Here is a 12,162-nt window from a genome sequence, read left to right as displayed (position 1 = left end):
GACGATCCGCTTTCAGGCGAGAGTGTGACATTACAGAAGCAGTGTATTGAAGTAAAAGGATTTGTGGGTAAAAATGTCGTCTTGAATTTGCCATGATATACAAACTATTGGGATTCTTTAACCGTTTGTAAGTATATGTGTGTGTAAGAGAGAGAGAACCGAAAGCCTTAAATCCTGGTGATAAGTGCAGACAACAGTGTTCCGGGTTATATAAAAGAATGGAGAACACCTCATCTAGGGTCAGAGGTCAAAGGTTAAAACACCTAATTGTTACAAAAAGAACAATTTAAGTGTCATCTTGATTCATGGAGCAGACATGATAAACAGTGTAGACCTGGACATAGGTGGCGTAAAACGCTATATTGGGTAATTCGAAAATTATTAGTTATGTCACAAGAAAAGCCTTGACTACAGGTTATCTGAGTTGGGATGTTTTTACAGCACAGTGTGTTTTTCTGATTTCGACATTTACAAGCTTCAGTAGTGCTAAAGATATCAGGGACAGAGCCAACTCTCCTCCATTACACCGATTGGGCCATTTTTAGCAGACATATACTAATGTGTAAATTGTGTGTGTATTTTTGACACTGATTGAAAATTTAATCCACCAATCCATCACCAATCTTCTCTTTTTGCTGTCCAACCTCTCAGGCTGTAATTACAGTAAGTGAAAAAACACAAATTCTGGTATAATTGTATCGCTCACTCTTACCCAGCTTACATGTGCTGCGTAAGTCCTGATCCATTTTGGGCAAATGGTAGCAGTGACTCACCTGTGACTCTGACATCACATACACGAAGTGCTGATCAGCAGAGAAGGCCATGTCTCTCAGGATCGGCCCATTATCGACCACCTGGATGGTTTCATACTGCAAAGCACCATAGGTAGGACCATCTACCCGAATCTGAAAGGAGAGAGAATAAAGACACTGTGTTACTCGACCATTTATACGTTAGTAACATGTGAAAGAGACAGAGGCTGTTTCCAAAATCACACCCATACCCTTAAATACAGCACTATTTGAGGGGACAGCCATTTGTAGTGGAGTCCGAAACCAAAGTGGACGTTATCAAGAGCACTCATTAAATCCAACAATGCAACGCAATAACAAGTGTACAACCGATGTACACTCAAAGCCTAGAGAATACCCATAATGCACTGTGAGAGTCGTGCATCGAATGAATACCCGCTCCTGACCAGAAGATGGCGTCCGCAGCTGAATCATCCATCCATCCACTTTCCAAACCTCCGATCTAATGTGGCTACAGCGTAATATCATACAGGTATAAATTCCTTTTTAATTTATTATTAAATATTAAATATATATTAAAGCATAAACTATTTAAAAGAGGCAGTCATTCCGGCGCACTTACTCACTCACTCACTCACTCACTCATTTTCATTCACTCCTTCAAGTGGACTATATTAATGAAGTAATGTAAGGAATGGTGATTAAGGTTGTAGGGGGTGATTTTGAACACAACCAGAGTAAAGCAGAGGGGAAGGGAAAAGAGTTGTTAAGTTGTTAAGACAGCTGTAGGCGACGTTACGTGCCATAAATTGCAGGCTCAGCAGAGAGCTGTAACATTTTCACACAGTTGGACTGCAGTGATGGAGGTCTCATGACTATATCTGAACATCTGTTGTTGCTGACGCAAAAGTGCACACTCACACTCTGTTCTGGTCTAGATATAACCCCAGCTTCCCTCCAGACTACATCTTCCAACCAAACACACTCACTAAAGGGCCCTGTGAGAACTTAAGTCTTTATACCTGCCATTAAACATTACAATACACATGATAACCCATTATAAAAGAATGAATGAGCTATTCCCCTTCCCTTTTTGACACTAAACGGTTTAAGAGGTATCATGTCCATTCATTTTTGAATAAACTACTTTATCTCTGCGTTTATGGCCTGGATTCCCATCAGACCGCAAGTCCTGTCAACCTAAGATCATCTTACCACAAGAGACGTCTAAAATAATTTTGTGGCACCACTTCAAAAAGTCCCTCCCCGAGTCTCTGTGAAGTTTAAGTGTTCCCTTTGGCTTTGCAGTCACTTTCTCTGGGGCTTCTTGTACTGTATGCTGAGGGTCATAAACAAAAAGGAAAAAAGCACTAGAACAAAAGAAGAGAACAGAAGGGAAAGGAGCGAAAGAAAGCAAAAACCCTTCACACGAGCCAAAGCCTTATTCAGCAAGAAGGTTATCTAATCTCCAATCGAGGGCTGGTTAATTTGGCAGGGATTGGGTTTCGGCCAGGAAGGGCTGCAGTGTTTGGGATGGCATCGTGTGGACAGTGGAAGAATGAACTGCAGGAGGGCTTGCGAAGCCCCGGTCGAGCCCCGAGAGAGATACATGGAGTGGTCTGACAGATCACTGGAGGGATGGCCATTATCACAACCGTAGATAAACAAATTAGCCCGAGGGGATGACTATTAGCATGTCTGTTAGCGTTAGCATGGAGGAATAATAGCAGAGTACTGTATCTGATCACAGATAGAGTAAGAAAAAAAGAAAAAAGAAGAAACTAAATAAACATGCTAATAAAATACACAAGACAACAGAGCGACATCGGACTATTAGAGGCCCTCAAGCAGCAGTTCATTAGTCCTAAAGTACATTAGTTTTTATTAATGTATGAGCAATATTTTCTATGATTATAAACGGCTGAATTCCTAAACCTTGAACAAAACAATATAATTTTCTCCCTTTCATTTCAATATCAATAAAGTGGATTATATTCTTTAAATCCTGATTGGATTACACCGCTAATCTGTGTATCACACAATCATTTAGATTTAATTCCAGTTCAAAGCCATGGCTCTGAAACCATTTGTACAGTTGTTTGTTATCTCACCCTCAATTTCACACTTTCTGTGTTTGTACAAAAAAAAAACTTCTATAATGTAATACCTTTACAATTTGTTGCAGACTGTCTTAAAATAGAAGACAAACTCTTTAATTTTGGAGTAGAAGTAAGCCTGCACATTTCTGCTTCATGCATTGTGTTCTGTGGGACCTCAGGTACACACTAACCACTGCACAGTCTCAAAACACCCCCCTAGTGGCCATGGACTGTAACAACAGTGGCCAGTCATGTGAGACCGTATGTGGGGTTACAAAATAAATGATAGTGATTAAATGTGGTCGAGGTTAAATTCCAAAGAACATTGATGGTTAACAGCTATTTTTCAGAATTTGCATCAAGGTCTCTCGACTATAAATGATAAAAGTGCTTTCAATATTATAGTTTTTTTTTAAATTCAGTATACTGTATGAATGAAACAGGATTATAAAGTCACAGCATTGCTCATTAGTAACACTTGATATAAATCAGAGGTTAAAGCATCACGCTGTCATAGGGCAGTGTAATAGAGAATGGCAGGCTGACTCTAGTTAAGATCAGCCAAGCGAACAGCAAACAGAAGGAGAGGTGATGAAGGAAGCCATAACCACAGGAGCTCTGCAGCTTCATAATGTGGGCAGGACTCTACCCAGCATCCATGGAAACTGCAATTTTCGTCTGGTTCAAAACAACTTAATCTTAAACCCATGTTTCAGGACAGTGATATGACTAGAGATTAAGACTGATGGTGTAGTAGACTATATTCGCAAAAACTGTGGGAATGAATTCACTAAAATAGTTGTAGACTGGTGTGGGATCCCAAAACTGTGTCTTATTTACTGAAGAACCTTACTTTTTTACCCTCCAGCTATAGTAAATGATGAATACAGAACTTTATCACTTTTCCACTCTGAATATTTACCAAGCAGTTAATGTCATTATGTATGTGAAACATTTTCCTTGTAATCTTTTTGTCAATCTTTTTATTTTATTTGAATCCTTTTAGGTTAGCTTAGAGCTTTCTTAAATTAACTTGATAAAAAAAAAAAAGAGAATGCAATTCTTTCTGGATTCCTTTTGTTACTAGTCTTGTAAGTGTATTTAACCTTGTTTGATTCATAATACTATGAAAACAATATTAAATAAGGAAAATAAGATTAAATAATACTGTATATATATATATATATATATATATATATATATATATATATATATATATATATATATATAGATAGTTATATATATATATAGTTATGTAGTATATATAACTGCCTGCCTAAAAAAATTCATGAGCATTTATTTATTGATTTGAATGGAAATATTTTCCATTGTGGTACATTTCAATGCAAAGTATAAACACATCATGCAATCCTCACTCAATCAAACTCCTTTCAATCGGCACTCCTGTGCTATCCGGCTAGTGATGGCTGCCCTTTCAAACTCAGATTGTTATTCTCTATCGAGCATTTGCCATTGACTTCAGAAAAAAATTTGCATAAGTACGTAAACACCCATCTCAGGAATCGCTTTACTTTTGCACCGGCAGGCACAAGGCAGCCCTTGCAAAAGCCTGCTGTTAACTAAAGCATTTTGCAGAGGAAAAAAGCGATAGAACTCTTTACAAACCCTAAATTTAACCTTGGCAATAGCAAGTCTTGTGATCTTTCAGTGAGCTTTTCTTCCACAAGCTGCAGTCACTTGGGAGGTGTTCCTTCTGTTTCCTTTAAAATGAGTGTGAGATAGCCCACACTTTCCATTTGTGAGGGCAACAGCGGTGCCACGAATACACCACTCACACAGAGCAGAAGTCTGTTCGCCGTGGAACACGGGATGCTTCTCGTTGCTCATTACATTACGGCTCAGAACGAGGCTACACTGATATAGAACAAAGCTGAGAAGAGGCACTGAGTCACTGATGTGCTGTGACAAAAAAAAAAACTACAAATAACTTCAACAGAGCTGACAGTACAAACTCGTGGGACACCAGACACCAGGCAGTGTTTGGGTGAAGGCCACTACGATTAAGGCAGTGTGCTGACGCTCCCTCGAGAGTTCCTTTAGAAGCAAGAGCCACTCTGATGCACAGATATTGATCTATGACATTCAAACCCCAACTATAACAAAAATAGAGCTGCACGTGTCGACATCTGTAAGCAGATCGGCCTCGCTACCGTGAGTGACTCTGTGTCAAGATGTTCAGAGATTGTTTTCTGTTTTTTTTGAGTCAAATCCCCTGAGAGAGTTTGCGATAGAACCTGCACATCAGCACTCTTAACGCACTGGGAGATCTTGACGTGTTCCAGCCTGCTATAGACAAGGAAAGTGGAACGAACGAAAGGTTTGCTTTGTTTTCGACGCCTCCATTGGCTGAGTCGGAGTGTGCTGTAGTAAACAGCGAGAGTGGGTGGACTGGGAAGTCTCTTAATGTCAATCAATGCTGAAAGAAAACTGCAAATTCCCATTTTGCAACATCGATACTTAGCTGAAGGCGACTGGTTTTGAAAGGAACTTGAATGGGCTGAAGCTAAGCTGGGGAATTAAAGATGATCATGTACTGAGAGCCATTGTCTGGTGTCATGGTTATCACGAAGTATTAGGCAATAAAGAAAGGAGATGATTTTAGATGGGAATAAAGACTTTTGTGGTCAGGCGAAATTCACTCGTGCGGGTGCAGTGATATATTAAACTTTTTTTTTTTGCATTTAAATTTATTTGTTTAGCTTACAAATGAGGGAAATATATATGTGTTCATTAAAATTCATTGAAAATCTTTGGGATGTGCTGGAGGAGACTTCATAGAGTGCTTGACTCTTGCATTGTTAATACAAGATCTTGACCAAAAATGTATGCACCTCTTGATGGAAATAAATGTCCCTACATGGTTAAGAAATGAAAAGCTACACTGCATCAGTTAGGTTTAGAAGAACTTTTGCCAAACATATAACATGCTAGAAAAATAATCACTGCTATAATAATCCAATCATAGACACTTAATTCATAGAAATTTGCCTATTTAAATCCAAACAGTTTTTTTGGGGGGTGGGCAGTGTATATAAACATTAATGCTTATGAAGAATGTGTATATATAAAATTAGATATGATTATTAATCATAATACACATACTTTTTTATTTTTATATAAGCACATTCTCAAAAACAATCTCAAAACATTCATATTTCTAAAATGGTTTCTAAGTGTGGTATAGCTTTTATATAATTTAATTTCCACTGCATGTTATAGTCCCCTTGATTTAGCTGCTTCTATAGACCTTATGCGCAAGAGAAACGAGGGCGCCGCCATCTTTAGAATATTGTCTTTGAACTTCCGTTTTTGAATCGCTCTGTATATTTCTATGGCATGGCTGTCCAGGAGTAATTAGCTTTTGAAGTGGATTTACTTAAATGTAAAGTCAACTACAGTTATCATGAGGATTGTAATGTTTAAAGCTGATATCTTAACAAATGTCAGTAGACCGGGAAGATTTTAAAAATCTTCTAAGATCGCTGTGAAAATACAGACTGGAAGACAAAAGACAACGAGCGCAGCGCTGAAAAGGGGGGGCAATATAAGGTCTATAGAGCATAAAATCAAACAACATAAATCCCTCTACAGTTGCGCAAAACTGAAAAGCTTACTAAAAAAAACACATCAAACCATCAGACGGCTTCATCATCAGGTAGGGCCGCAGCCAGGCAACTGGTCCTACTGATATGGCATTTCTGCCACTAACGAGTGAACGAGACATGGTCCTGTTCCGCTCTAAACACGTTGTGCCCAGCAAGACGGCATGTTCACAAGAGAAAAAAGCTTTGTTTTGGTTGCCGGGTTATGAGATTGAGGTTGTTGAAAAGCTCTGATCCGCAAAACACGTGTGCGGGCATGCGTGTACAAAGCCGGGCCCCGGTGTCTCAGGGAGCTCACAGGCAGAACCCTGCGGAGGAGAGACCTAATCTGATTTCCTGATCCGTTTGTCCCTCTGGTTTCTTCTTTGCAATCAGCGGATCGGTACCGCGGCAGGATTTTAATTACTAGGGCTCTAACAGTGCGGCACAAACCTGCTCTGACACACTGATTGCGGCAATGTCATCGCCAGCCAAATTAACTTTACTCTTCAACAACAGGCCTCCAAATAAGCTTAAAGCTTTTAAACACACCAGCTCAAGACCAACATAGTCTGAACTTAAATTGGCTTAAAAACTTTAACATTCATTTTCTCATTTAACGCTCCATAACACACTGTAGGACATGAATACACAATTTAAGGACACAATTTAAGCCATTGTTTCCCTGCTCATAATGTAGTTAACCTTTATGTAATTGTGTTGAACTCTCAGTCGGTTTGCATGAACTTCGCATCTTGGCATATTTTCTCTTTTAGCAATGTTGGAAATGTAAAAATGTCCCCGTTCTGCTTGAGGAAGGTGTGTTTTATATGCAGGGCTTGCACTGGCTGCAGGGAGGATGGAAGTGATATTAGCAGGCCGAAAGTTTCTCTGTCACCTCTTTTACCCTGCAGTCCCGTAGAGAAGTAACTGTAACTTTACCTGTTAAAAACCCATCGCAATGGGAAAGAAAGAAAGAGAGAGAGAGAGAGAGAGAGAGAGAGAGAGAGATAGAGAGAGAGAGAGAGAGAGAGAGAGAGAGAGAGAGAGAGAGAGAGAGAGAGAGAGAGAGAGAGGGAGATATTACCCACGGGAGTCTGGTGGGGAAATGTTGCGAGCATGTCCATCATATTTCTGGTCTCGGCAGTCTTTCCACAGAACTACTGGAGGATACGCTGCTGTGCATACAAAAACGGGGGTCTTAAAGTGGAGAGCCAAACTGTGATTTTGCATGTATAGACTACCAGCAAACGTTTTGACACTTGACTGAATTTTTGTTTTGCTTGATTGTAGCACCTTTTTCTATTCCATTCCATTTTATTTCCAATTTTTATTCCATATCTTTCCATATCTATTATTTGTTTAAAAAGAAGAACATAAACTTGGACTTGACTTGACTTACCAACAGCAGAATAGGCAAACAATACTTGACAGGAAACATGGTAAACATGAGGGCATAAATATATGGACAAGGGGAAACACAAAACAATAACCACTGACAAATTAGAACTAAAGAACATGAAACAATGAAAAGACAGAACTGATAACAAGACAATAAACAAAGGAGAACATGGCTCATGAAAAGAAAAAGAACCAATGAAAACAAGACAAGAATAAATAATATAAACAATATATGTTATCACTTTTTTATGTAACTAAGTCCCGAGACATGGCATGTGTTTTAAAGTAAATCTTTACAAGATTTATCCCTTTATTTTTTATTGACACACAAACAGTATGCCATAGATCCATATATACATTGTGGCCACATATGGTATGAAACAAAAAAAAGAAGAGTTTTCATTTCATTATTGTGGGATTAGTATTTTAAGCACAAACACTTCCCTGCAGAGCGGAGGTTATTTTGGCTGCGTCTATGTGTGGAGTCAAGTAAAGGGGACGGGTGTCTGCAGGACGGCCCTGCTCTCCTCCTGTGTGACAGACAGGACTCCCCTCTCACTCTCTCTCCAGGCAGTCTGCGAGTCTGACCTTTCATCCATCTATCTTTCTCCTCTTCCTCTCTACTTTTATCACCCATGCTTCCTCCTCTCACCCACTCTTCTTCAGCTCTCTCACATCCATTTCCATCTCTCTCTTGCCTTATGTCACTCATGATTTCGCCATCTCTTCACTCATTCCCATCAGCCCCTTAAAACCCACCTCATGCATCAATTTCCACAGTATTCCTCTGCCTGTCTCTCCATACTCATCTCTCTCATCTGGGTGTTCCTGGTTTAATCTGAGGTTAGATGTGACCTCTGGGCCACATGCTGTTTCTTCTCCATTTTCTTCTCTATCCCTCTTTCGGGTCTCTCTCTCTTATATCAGAGAGGCTTTATTGTCTCAGTGTATTCAGTCTGAAAGGAGGCCTCATGTCCTGTTGGTTGCTCTGAGTATCACTGGATATCCCTCCCTTCGCCCTTATTTTGAGAGGCAGACATCTCACTGTGGCTCTTCAGTCACGAGCGATGAGGGCTACGGGCTGATGCTAGACCAGCACACTCTCTCAGACTTCTCCACATCCATCAAAGAGAAAAACACAGTACTTTTTTCAGTACTCCTTTGTTTACGTTGCAATGACCAAAATGCACTATTTCTTTTTAGTTGATATCATCAAGACCACATAAAGGAATATTACATGCAAAGATATTCATCATTTAAATCACCCTCATCTCGTTTTAAGCTGTTGTTCAAACAGACTTTCTCTTGTGGAACACAAGGTCCACAAGTCCATTGGACCCCACTGAATTCCTTTATATGGACCAAAAAAAAGTGACATTTCTTTTCTGTTACACTGTAGAAAGTAAGTCATACAGCTTTGGGAGGTAAGGGTGAGTAAATGACAGAATTATCAGTTTTGGGTGAACTTTCCCTTCAAGTTTCGATCAACAGGTGTATTTTACTTTTTTTTTTGGGAAAGGGAATAGCTTTATAAGATATTTAACACCCACTTTTCACAATTCAATCAATTCCTAATGGATAAAATCAAGCGTCGCTACGACATTTTCTTGTTCACCATTTCAAACGGAGAAGCGTCACATTGAAATTGAATTGAAATTGTTTGTGAATGCCATTTCATGTTGACTTTAATCCATGTTTCATATTTTTTAGTCTGCATACATCTTTTAAAAACCCTCCACTATTACCACTTTTCACTTTCACTGCCGTCAATACGGCCATTCATTATTTAATATAGCTCTTTCTCTCACTCCAGCTCCTCATTATAGTCACTGCAGGGTGGAGAAACAGACGGGGCGTCGCTGGAATTTTTAAATGAAGTAATTTATCTGAAACAAATACCTGCAGAAGGGAGACAAACCTATTTTCCATCAGCCCTATTTTTCCAGCTGGGAAATAAATTATTTCTGTACTCTTTCTATTTTATCTTATTCACACACATGCCCAGTGGCCACAAACACCACACGCTGGGAAACGTAGGTGTCCATGTGTGGTATGGGTCAAGGCAATTCAAACTGACAGCGATCCGTGGCAATGTGATGTGGGTGTGTCCAGTGACAAAGCTTAGAAATGTTTAACTTTATGCAAATGAGCTGCCACATGATGCTCATGTGATCCATCACCTTAAGATGTTTTATTAGAAATGTCTCTGCACACCTTCCCATCGCTGTCAGTGTGAACGGAGCTTGATACTGGCAGCATATGGTGAATTAGCCAACATTATGTTTATGTTGCTCAAATGGTTTTTATGTTACACATATAATGAATAAGATATTCCAAATATAATGAATGAAGATGCAGCACATTAAAGGGGTGGTAAAGTATGATTTCACTTTTCTAACTTTAGCTAGTGTGAAATGTTGCTGTTTGAGCACAAACAACATCTGCAAAGTTACAAAGCTCAAAGTTCAAAGCAAAGGGAGATATTTGCTTTTAAAGAAAAGGACTACAACAAACGGCTGGTAGGGACTACACGACATTCCTCCCGGGTTTAGTGACATCAGCAACCCTAAAATGTACATAAACCCTGACCCAGGGAACACACAGTCCATGTTGAGAAGAGGAAAAGTTGTTGTATAAGAGTGTATTTGTGAGTCAGCTTAAACTTTAGCATCCTTCTTTTCACATGCAATAAAAAGTCACTCTGTGTGCATCTCACAACAGTTCCTATACGAGCGATTTATAGATTAACATGACAGAATATCCTAATTGAAGATAGTTAACTCCACATCAGCAACATAAATTAATCAACTAACCATTCAGAGACGTCCTGTTGCATTCTACATGTTGTCACTTCTTCTTGAGTCTCTCCATCTTTGTCTGACTCCGTTTTAACATTAAAGGCAGAACAGTTTCTGTCATTTTAGTGTGTCTGCGTGAGGTAATCGCTCTGCTAACACACAAGAGCTCTTAAAACCCTCATTTGGTTCAAAAGCTCATTTGCATTTAAAGGCCCAGGCACAAAACGGTGCGTTTTTGGAAAACCCTCAAAAAGTGACAACTTTAACATGCTATATAAAAATATCTGTGGGGTATTTTGTGATAAAACTTCACACACACACACTCTGAGGACATCAGAGAATTATTTTACATCTTGTGAAAAATGCCATTTTACCACCCCTTTAAAACAGAAAGAGAGAATGAGGGAGAGAGGAAAATGATTAATAGAAAGATTAATAAAAAAAGATTATAATTGTTATTATTATTATTATTACTATTATTCTTTTTTTTAACATTACAATCTTCCCGTCACTGATCAATTTAATGTGTCCTTGCTGACTAAAAAGATACATAAAAAAAAAAAAAAAAAAAATATATATATATATATATATATATATATATATATATATATATAAAACTTACTGACCCTATTGAACATTACTGCAGTTTGAATGTTATGTGTGAGCACATTTGTCAAAACAGGTGACTTGCATGAGCAAAAGCTCACAAAATGCAATCTGAAATGCACCCAAACGATAGAGTGACAAACAATGCTATCCTGTAACAATAATTCCCTTTCTCCCCGTCTGTAGTGTCTGGCAGGCTGAGGCTGCGGTAGACCAGATGCTGATAGAGTTACATAGACACATTTCTTTCTTAGGGATCTATGGTCTTTAGCTGTAAAAAGAGGCCATTGTTTGAGCTGCTAGGGGTTTGGGTCTGTTCGGATTGCTACTACTACTGCAGCAGGTAAACAGCATTCAAATCTCTCAGTAAGAGCACATTAAATCAAAATGACTTTCTTAATAGTTGTCCTTGATCTGAAAATATCCATCTGTTAAACAAAAGAAGTTTTTATTTAATTACATTTTTCTACAAAATGTAATAACTTTCACTGCCTGATATATAGACTTGATTATAATCAACATTTCTGTCCTCCCAAAAGTAATAAGTACTTAATTCACAGACATAATTCAGGAAATAAAGCTTGAGGGTATCTCTTTTACTTTCTACAAATTTGTGCTTTCTATTTATGGAAGTTACGATTGCCATTTGAAGTGAAATAATATAAATCGCAGGGTATTCTGAACTATTTTGAGAAGCTCAGGAACGATTCAAGGATGCATTCACACACAGTTGAGATCTGCAGGCTGATTAACTGAAATAGTGATGCTGATAGACTCCTGCAGAGTATGTCAGTCTCCCCGTCATACAACATACACACCTGACACTTTCCCCTGTCTGAGCTTCATGGCACTTCAGCAAATGATAGACGCTCTGACAGCTAAAACAACAGGTCTGATTCCACTC

The 12,162-nt window shown here is 38.8% G+C and overlaps 1 protein-coding gene across 1 annotated transcript in view; it reads right to left on the bottom strand.

The window, feature by feature from the left end:
- plxna4 (plexin A4) overlaps positions 1-12,162 on the bottom strand; it is a 216,356-nt gene that overhangs the window by 98,902 nt on the left and 105,292 nt on the right. The window contains exon 4 of the mRNA XM_077234456.1: positions 774-905. Coding sequence (XP_077090571.1) covers positions 774-905 — 132 coding nt within the window. The remainder of the gene's footprint in view (positions 1-773; positions 906-12,162) is intronic.

Source organism: Siphateles boraxobius, unplaced genomic scaffold (assembly GCF_051911475.1).
Source record: "Siphateles boraxobius isolate OS27281-9 unplaced genomic scaffold, OSU_SipBor_1 19, whole genome shotgun sequence".
Taxonomy (NCBI): Eukaryota; Metazoa; Chordata; class Actinopteri; order Cypriniformes; family Leuciscidae; genus Siphateles; species Siphateles boraxobius.
This window is presented reverse-complemented; position numbering and strand designations above follow the sequence as displayed.